Source organism: Musca vetustissima, unplaced genomic scaffold, assembly GCF_032173495.1.
Source record: "Musca vetustissima isolate MV318-11 ecotype Yass unplaced genomic scaffold, APGP_CSIRO_Mvet_v1 utg24653, whole genome shotgun sequence".
Taxonomy (NCBI): domain Eukaryota; kingdom Metazoa; phylum Arthropoda; class Insecta; order Diptera; family Muscidae; genus Musca; species Musca vetustissima.
In genome coordinates this window covers 21122-31753 of record NW_026882578.1, presented here as the reverse complement: position 1 = coordinate 31753, position 10632 = coordinate 21122, and the positions used below count along the sequence as shown (strand labels likewise).

Sequence of the window (10632 nt, the reverse complement as noted above, 5' to 3'; positions counted from 1 at the left end):
TCTTCTACTACTAGGATATTTGGTATTGAAAATTTGATCTCGGCCCACGTTATGGTATATATAAAGGCACCGCACCATAAACGGTGAGGTCTAATGTGCTATTAGAACATATTCAATATAGGTTTATATTTCGCATAGCCCCCATATGAAGCCCCATTTTAGTTTTTTAAAGGCCCTGGTCACATCATAGTAGGTATAGGTATTGAAGTAGTCCCCAGTTAAAGCTTAGTAAATGGACACTTTTCCTATTTTTTTTAAAGAAATATGTTAAAAATAAAATATACATCAAGTGGAGGACATGGGACCATTTTTGAAAATTTATTCAAAGTTAAACTATAACTTCAAGCTCCTCTTCTGATTTGTTAGTCTTTATGTAAATAATATTTTTACAACAGTCTTTACAGACTTAAAACAAACACTCTATGACGTTCTTTTATGTGTTCGTTTTTATTATTTACATTTGCATTGTGAATGTCTCATTATTGCCATTATATTCACATAGTATATATTCACACTTGGTGTATATAATGTTGCCACTCTCTCTGGCTTTTTACGCTTTTCAATTCTAAACTCAATTTATATGCTTGCATGGTTTGTTTGTCTAAAAGTCCTTAATCTATTTTACGTACTGTGTTCAGTGTTTGCACTCTGTGTATGATTGAGTGTCTGTGTGTGTGCGTACATGTTTGCATGTGTGAATTGTAATTGTATATTCGCTAGACCACAGTCGTGCACTTGTCATTTCTCACACACATTCAACTGAACCAATTGAAAAACCATTGACACACACACAAAGACAAGTGCGTGAGAACAGAATTTTTTATGCTCTGCCCGTGCCTGCGCTAGACTGTTTGTCATTTCTTGGTTGCTTGCTTGTATTGGTTTCTGTTTAATGTTCGTTCGTTTATTTATTTTGAGGTCATAAGCCTTTATTAGCTTTTTGTTGTTGTTGTTGCTGCTGCTGCCATTGTCATTGTTGCTAGATTATATTCAAGTGTATATATGTTGATGAGTGTATGTGCTCGCATAGTGTTAATAATATGACATTTCAACAGCCACCATATGTGGTTCAACAGCTACAACTCATTCTTGTTTGATTTCATACTACAACTGGTGGCTGAATTGCTGTGTGTGTGAATGGCTCTTTGGCTTTTGATAATAACAATTGTTTAGTGTCAGTCATAAACTATATATTTACCACAATTATGTGGGCATGGGGGTGTGGAACATGACATGCCAAACTGCGAAGCAAAGAGAATTCCTAACTTCCAATATTGCCAATAGAAGTCACACGACTATGGCCTCTATCTAAACATTTTTTTTGTTTTCATTAATTGATTATTGTGTGCGCCTGAGAGTGTGCGTGTATCTGTGTGGCATTCATGTGTTTACTGTCTATGTTTGTTTGTTAATATCTGGCATTTACAAACGATTAGCCAGCAGTTGGTTGGCTATCTAGCTATCTACTTTGTGTTGACACGGTGCGGTGCGGTGTCAGGAACGTAGGAAAAAATCAATTATGACAATGTATGGTAATCTAATGCTTTGAACAACTATTGCTCTGTGTGTGAAAATTAAAAAAAAAAATGGTTGTCGATCTGATAACAACAATATTTACATCATAAAATATTTAATAAACTCTAATAGGAATTTATTAAAGGAAATATTATGCATTATTATGTTGATACAGCGATGCTACTGCCGCTGCTACCACTATCATATGATAATATCAACAATATAAGGTAATGGGTTAAGGTCATTTATGTTATTGCGGAATATTAATTTTCTACTATTTTTTTTTTGAGGGGAACTGAAATTTCATTAGGCTAATGTGGGTGTTATGTGATAGATATTTGTTGAAGGGCAAAACGTGAGTGTACAAATAATTGCGATCAAAGTAAAATATTTGCTAATAGCTAAGGGAAAATTATGTTGGGGATTGAAAATTGGTTTGGCGGGCCAGAAACGTGATTTAGTTTGAATGGATACTACTTTTTTATAAAATATGTATAATCTTGCTCAGAGTAACATTTTACACACTTCCGTATAAATTTACGTCGGAGGCATACTTTTTTTATGATTGAATATAGATGATATCGGTCATATTGTGGATTTTGACCTTGTTTTTAAGTGTCATCTGATACAGGCAGCTCCAAAATATATGGCTAACGTGGCTCAAATGTTTCATAGGCAAATCTTCTAAAAGTTTGTTGTGTATTTGATATACCAATCATAAGTGAAATCTGAATACATCTCCGTCTATATTGGTCGAATATTGGTCGACATTCAAACGAATACGCTAGCAATAAAGTAAATGCTGGGAATATGTTAAGAATACCATTTTGCATCTCAAGGTAATATTGGGCCGGATATAAATTCAGAGAAGTATAGGTTCGTCCTGTATGATATATATTTTTTTATGCTATTGTTTGACCATACAGGAAAGTTGTAAAAAATATTTCGATGTGCAATCTATGAATCAAAGTTATTGTTCTATTACCTTAATAAGAAACAAAGGGATTGGACCGATGGATCCCATCATTGGACTTCTTCATTGGTTTGATATAACAATGTGCAAAGTTTAGATCAATTCTAATGGTGATTTTTAAAAGGTCCAACCTATGTGGAGAGGTGGGCATTTCCCAATATGTCGAAAACAGACATTTCAATGAGACAAATTGTTGGTCGTATCAAAGGAGGGGGCATAAGAAGTGGACCTATACCGCAAATTTTGTTTAAGAACATTTTGACTTATTAAAGGCCACATAAATATGACAAATTGTATCCGAATCGGTCAGAATATATGTTTTATGTCTTTAAAATTCCAAGAAATAGAAATTCTTCGAAATGGGGACTAGAATAAAACGTGAAAACAAATTACCTTCAGATAAATAAAAAACAAGAGTAAAAAAAACAACCTTCCAAAAAAGGGAACATTTATATGATAACAATTTCTCCTAAAAACAACACTGGCCGCAGCAGAAAAGTCGGACTGGGCCGACCATATGATACACAATTACCACGGAACTTTAATTTTCTGCGGATCTACATTCTAAGCCTGGTCAATATTTCGCGTTTTCCTCCCTTGTCCAATTAGAGGTCAACACCACTTCTTTCTTATCCTTTCATATTTTTTCGAAACTTGTTTTCCGGGCTAATTTGGCCCACTGATTTTTGACGTGTGGTGTGATGTTTGGCTTTTAATTGTGTCATATAGTTTTTGGCCCATTTCATCTTATTAATATCATCACCGAAAAATAAATTGGTCACCCTTGACCATAATCGGAACATCATGAAAAATTTTATAGCGATCAGCGCGACATTTCCCGCCCTTTGGTGTGGTAATGGTAATGCTAAACAATTTGAGAATTCGTACACACCTGTAATATTTAAGTATCACTCCCTTGAAAGACCAAAAACTCCTATGCCAACTTCTCCGGTCCATGTCCCTTAGGAGAATACATATACGCCATGAAATACAATTTGTTGAATTTATCACACAATAGTCTGGGTCCATTTGCCCCGCTATGTATTGACCGAACTCCTTAATACCACAATATTTTTACAATTTTTATTACAATATTTTTACAATTTGATTATTTTCATTATTGACCTATGAACGTAACCCACTGAAATAAGTGTCTACGAGTTGTTTATGCGGTTTGCAGAACGAGGCGTGTCTCTTATAAAAGTTGAACAATCGACTAAATGTTTTAAATCCGTTCTTATTTATAATCCTCTTCTTATTGTGATCTTCTCCATTATATCGTCCCTTGAAAGAGTCCTTCGTCATGAAAACCACGGTACTATTTGAATATGTTTTTACCTTTTGAATAAAGAGAATCACGCTTAAATAAAATTTAAATATAACAGTCAAAATAAAAAAAAATTGTATGCTCAGTGCTTGATAACAAGAACTTTTTTTACTATTGTCAATTTTATTAACCACATTAATTCAAATTCTAACATTTGATGTTAAAGCTCCAACAAAATAAAACTAAATATGCAAATATATTCACACTTCGGTGGAAACAAAGTTGTGAATGTGACATATAAATAACGAAATAAAATAAAAATTGCACATGTGAAAAATCTAAAACTAAAAAAGACAAAGCCAAAACACCAACACCCCTTTTCACAAACTAACGAAGTTCAATTCACATCCCACATGTAGCATTCAAAACGATGAAACTAATTTCAATGAGTTTTGTATAACCGGTTCCCTGTTTTGTACATCGATGGAGCACCTAACAATTGTGTGTGTGTTTTTGCATTCATATAGATGATGCACATTGTTTATGTGAATATATGGTAACAAAATGTGCATGTATGTGTAGCTACACACAAATACCATAAAATATCCCAACAAAATCAATGTTGCAACCACCAATTGTAAGTGGCAAACATTTCAGTAGCCAAAAATATATTACTTTGTTGCTGTAGCTGTTAACTGAAATATACCATTTCAATATATTTGCACACAGAAATGAATGGTTCAAAAGACCTCAATACGGTTTATGTGCTGGCTGAGCATTAAATGTGTATTGTCTGTTGCCCATGCACTAGGGTTGCCAGGCTACAAATATCTTTATAAGTTTGGGCAGAGTACATAATTTGTGAAAATAGAAACATCATTTTCTGGTACTTGAAAACCTTTCTTGAAAGTCATTGGCCAAAGAAACGAGGATTTAAACCATATGAACTTAGAAAAGCCGATAAAAGTGTGTGCCCCAACAAAATATTTTATAAAAATTTAACATATTCCAATTGTGGACTCTATGTCTGAATAGCATTTTATATAAATGTCAGTTGCTACAAAAATCTTTTTTACCGGACTAAGGGCATTAATCCAGTGATGCTTTTTTTTAATTAATTTTTTTAAAGTAAATTTCACCTCTCTTCCGCCCAAAATTTTCTTGTTCGAAAATTCCCAGAAAATTCTCTATTCAACATTTATCATCCACTCATAACATTTCAATGGACGAAAACCTCAAATACGATTTTATGATGCTTTATTTTCGGAAAATCCCTCTATGTTGTTATGGTTCCTGTAGTAGTTATTGTTGTAAAATTGCTGCTGTTGCAACATTTCCCAAAAAATCCATTTAAAATCATTGTTGTTGCATCATCACCATCATCATCGTAAATCTCAGCAATGATACTCAAAGTTCATTTGCCCTTGGCTTCCAAAATAAATATATATGTGTGTGGAGGACATATTTAAGTAAACTTTAATTGATCTAATTTATAGGATTAGAATCTCTTATCGGTTAATTATATTTTTGCTACACACACACAAACTAAACTAATCCCCAGGCGCTATAAAATGCAAATAATAAATGAATGGACGGACAGACACACAGATAGACAGTCACAGAGACAATACGATACCGGTATTAGTCTATTACGATTTATGAATGGCAAACCAGTACAATTGTACAACGAAGATTGCCATGGGGATTATTTAAGTGGGCAATTAAAAGCAGACAATTACAAAAGAGGAAGTTACTGTTGTCGATGGGCCACAAGCGTGGGAAGTTCTTGGAAGATTTATTACCGGACATATGATTTGTGTGGAGAATGAAGGGATATTAATTGTATTAGGAATTTTATTTGGGGAAGAGTAATTTGTCAATATTAAATAGTTATTTATTTAAACCTAAATTGCCAGCACAAAAATTCCTTTAATCATTCTCAATTTTGATAATAAAACTGAAGTGATTCCTTCCTTTCATCGGTTTGAAATTGCATTTGAAACCCACACCTCTTCCTCTAAACTTTGTTGTCATTTAATTAAAAGTTTGTATGAATTTTTTAACTATTGACTAAGAACAAAGGAATTTTTGTGACACTTATCCTAAAAAGTAAAGGTAGAGGAGAAGAAGAAAAAAACTAACTATAGGTGTTGGATTCTGGGTATAAAGCTTATTGGCATAGAACTCTGCTTGCGGATTGTTCTTTTTTTTTGTTTCAACACCAAGATGTTGAAGAAGTGGGTTTAAAGAAAGATAGAATTGAGAAAAGAAAGTGAGATAAAGAAAGATATTGTGAAAGGGATTTAAATTAACACACATGTTCGAACAACATTGTTGTAATCGATAGATAGATAATAGGTGTGTTCCCACATATTTCCAAAATAAAAAATACAAAAAATTGAACTCTTAGCATAGCAGATAATAATTCGACCTGTATATGGAGGCTTTATCAAAACATAGACCTATAGTCTATAACCCTCTGAAATGTTAATTTATATCCACATCGGTTCGGATCTTATATGAGGGCTGGTCAAACCTGTCAAGAGCCCTATTTATCTCTTAAAACTCGCAGCTATCTTTTTATAGCGTGTGTTTAAAATTACGTTGAAAACTTGAAATGGCTATGTCGAGTGGAAAATGCGGAAAATACGTAAGTGACTTTAATATCGGTCCATGTTGAAATCAAATTATACCAACTTCAAATAGCAGTGCTGTTAAAGGGGGGTAATGGGCGGTGTTATGTTAGTACGTTTTTATACCCTCCACCATAAGGTGTCATTTTGTTTGCAACATCTCGAAATATTCACTGGAGACCACATAAGGTATATATATTCTTTATCAGAATAAAATTCTATGTCGATCTACAAATGTCCGCCAGTCTATACGTATGTCGAAATCATGATAGAGATAGCAATATTCAAGATGGAGCTCTGAAATTTTGCACAGACATTGCAAGTGCTCCTAAGATGTTTGGTATGGCAAATGGCATATGTCGGGTTTGGTGTAGCCGCCATACAAAGGTATCCCCCAATTGACACACGTTTTCTAACAGAATTGGCTGTAATTTGGCATTTTGGTTTCTGAAGGTATATCACATCTCCATACCAAAAATTACTAATATTGACCCAAATTTCAGGGTAGCGCCCATATAACGGTAAACCCTAATATTCGGTATTTTGAGAATTCCGGACACTTCTTAAAACCGATCTGGAAATTATTTGGCATTTTGGGTTCTCATTGAATAACACATATTCGTACCAAAAAATATTCATATCGACTCAGGTTTCAGGGTAGCCTCCATATGACGATATCCCTAATATTCGGTATTTTGGACAGGCTTTGCCATCGAATTGGCTGTAATTGGGAATATTGGGTTATCATTATATAACACATATCCGTAATTATAATATCCAAAAATTATTAATATTGACCCAAGTTTCAGGTTAGCCCCCATATAACGATACCTCCCAGTATTCTGCATTCTAGGGATTTTGGATACGTTTTTCCACCGAATTGTCTGTAATTTGGTATTTTAGGTTCTCATTGAATAACAAATATATTTACCAGAAATTATTTATATCGACCCATGTTTCAGGGTGGCCACTATATAAGTGTACCCCTTATTATTCGGTATTTTGGACACGTTTTCCAAACGAACTGGCTCTTATTTAATAATTTAAGTTCTCAGTGAATAACAAAAATATCCTTACCAAAAATTATTAATATTGAACCAAGTTTCAGGATAGCCCCCATATAACGGTACCCCCGTTATTCGGTATTCTTGGGTTTTAGGTACGTTTCTGCGAGCGGAATGATAAATTTGATTTAGTCTTCTAGACAATAAAATGGAACTCCTGGTCTACGTGTGAGAAATGTATATTTCAAGATTCGTGAACAAGGAGAAAAAATTTCATCGAAAGTGACGATATGTCTGCAGTCAAATTAATTGTTTTTTTTTTTTTTTTTTGGGAACATGAGTGTTTGCTATGCGTTTTTCTTCCTTGACATGTACACTAATTACCACAGGATAATATTTGTACACCCAAATATATTATAAAATATAAATCTGAAGATTATATGTAGGTATGTTCAACGACAAGAAAACAATATTTGTATGTCGTAACTCTCCTTTTCGATTTTTCCCAATCCAAGAAAATCCTACAAGTTATTACATTTTCAAGAAGTAAAATTTGTCTTATATTAAATATTTTTTTATTAAAATAAATTCTTTAAAAATCAACTACTTTTCTATATAATTAACCCGTTTCTTTCTCCTTAATTTTTCAGATAAAAAAGGGAATTCCAGCAAATAACCTCATCATTTCAACTCTTCAATTTAATTCACAAGAAAAAGAAAGCATAATATACACATTGAACGAAAAATATAATCCCGATAATATGTGCCAATCCGCCTCACTCAGTAGAAGCTATTATCTCCAAAGAGGATATGCATGAGCATTTAGTCTCTCGGTGAGCTAGCAAGCAAGTCATATCAAAGTCGTTGTTTCACATTTCATCGCTCACAGACACACACACACACTTAAAAAAATGATGACAACAACAAAAGACCGGAAACATGTTTACAATCAACAATTATCCCTTACAAAGAGACAATGTTCGTCGATGTGGCGATCCGGCTATGGGTGGTGGTGGCGGTGGTGTTGTCTTATCATTGCTACAAACTTATTAAGTTGTTGTTCGTTGTCTGGCATGCTGATACAGCCAACAATGGCAGAGTTGGAAATACATTTAGAGAATGCTGAGGGGAGAGGAGGAGAAGATGGAACTGTTCGACATCAAGGATCTGCCACTAAAAGTTTCATCACGCAGCTAGCCGGAAACACTACCGGTGATGCGACAACAAAAGGCCATATTGCAATGGCTCAAAGTGTTGTTGGTGATTTAGAGATTGCCGGTGTTACCGAGACCGGGGGAAGTAATGAAAGTATAAATAATAACTTTGGCCGTTTATATAAACAACACAGCAAAGAGGCAGAAGTTTCATTAAAGTCAACGTCGCTTGGCACCGAGGAGAAGGATGTGGTTGTAGAACCACAACGGAATTCAGTTGCCACAATAGAAATGGAAATGAATTTATACAAAAGTAAAGGCTTTGCAACGCCGCCACCGACAACGGCCACCACCACAAACACAGCAACCGCAATTAGTAGCAGCAGCATCAGCAGCACATCAACCACCACACCATTGCAGCCATGGGATTTTAATAATACCATGGAGCTAACTGAGAACACCTTTCACCAGGAGTGCATGGCAAATCGCAACTCTTTGGCTCATGTCTTCACCGTGGCTTTGTATTCGGTGGTGTGTGTGGTGGGCCTGTTCGGCAACACCCTGGTGATATGGGTGGTGTTTCGTTTCTCAAAAATGCAAACGGTAACAAATATTTATATTCTTAATCTGGCCATTGCAGATGAGTGTTTCCTCATTGGCATACCGTTCCTATTGTACACCATGCGGATTTGTAGCTGGAAGTTTGGCGAATACATGTGTAAGGCCTATATGGTGAGCACATCGATAACCCAGTTCACCTCTTCGATATTTCTGCTGATAATGGCAGCGGATAGATATTTGGCTGTGTGTCATCCCATCGAATCGCCACGCTATAGGACGTTACGTATTGCCAAGTTAGTATCGATGATAGCCTGGATTACTTCGGCCATACTTATGATGCCGGTGATATTGTTTGCCAGCACAATACGACAAGAGGATGGCATTAACTATTCATGTAACATTGATTGGCCCGAAGTGTACAAGAAACACTCTGGGACGACTTTCATACTCTACACATTCCTGCTGGGCTTTGCCACACCGCTCTGTTTTATTTTGGTCTTCTATTATTTGGTAATTAAAAAACTGCGTAGTGTCCAGCAGAAACATAAATCGAAGGAAAAGAAAAGGTCGCACCGCAAGGTTACACGCTTAGTGTTGACCGTTATAACGGTATACATACTGTGCTGGCTGCCCCACTGGGTCTCCCAGGTATCGCTGATTAACTCCTTTGTGGGTCACCGTGAACTGACAAGGGTGGAGATTTTGTTATTCCTGCTCTTCGGCTGCCTGGCCTATTCAAATTCGGCCATGAATCCCATACTCTACGCATTTCTAAGTGATAATTTCCGCAAATCGTTTAGCAAGGCCTTCAGCTGTGTAACCAGTCATGAGGTGGAGGCACAATTAATTAACGAAAATAGTGTGGTAACACACAAACGGACGGGCAGTGGTGCGAAGCAGCGCAAGGGCTCAAGACGAGTGTCGGTGCCAAAGACGGGGCCATCACCGCAACAGAATAATTGTTTTCTGGCACCGACGATTGTCCACAACAGTGGTGGTGGCTCGTCGTCCGGCACCTCAGCATCGACAGCAACAACAGCCACAGATAAATCATCGAATAGTAATCAGAAGTCGAAGAAGGAAATTAATGGTGGTGTCATTTGTACCACAACAAAGGATGGAGAAAAAATTACACTGGTAGTAAATCAAGAAGTTGAGGGGGGAGAAGTGGGTGAGTTGGGGCAGGCGAAAAGTGAGAATCAAACCAATGTGTAGAGGGAGAATGATGGTGGCTAAAGTAGGAAGATTATGGAAATCAGCCTAAAAATATGCAACGAACATTTGTGTGAATTGAGGTTTATCAGCTGTTTATTGCAATTTGCGCCTAATTGTATGCTGTAAATTAATTATAATCTGTATTTTGATTAAATTAAATTAATGTATTGTATTTTTTTAATTATTAAGTGGTATATTTAAAATACTAAGAGGAAAATAAAGAAAAAAATGAAAATATTTTAACGAAGTTAAGATTTTTTGATTATATGTAAATAAATTGAAATTAGCTTAAGAAAAAGATTTAACAAAT

General features: G+C 35.5%; 1 protein-coding gene across 1 annotated transcript; it reads left to right on the top strand.

The window, feature by feature from the left end:
• Positions 1-8999: 8999 nt before the first annotated feature.
• On the top strand, positions 9000-10322 carry LOC133329074 (somatostatin receptor type 5-like). Its single transcript, XM_061537572.1, has one exon. The coding sequence runs from the start codon at positions 9024-9026 to the stop codon at positions 10320-10322; it is 1299 nt and encodes a 432-aa protein (XP_061393556.1). The 5' UTR covers positions 9000-9023.
• The last annotated feature ends 310 nt before the right edge of the window (positions 10323-10632 follow it).

Bases quoted from the DNA above. Each gene is read 5' to 3' on its own strand.
- LOC133329074 (XM_061537572.1), top strand. From the start codon at position 9,024: ATGGCAAATCGCAACTCTTTGGCTCATGTCTTCACCGTGGCTTTGTAT.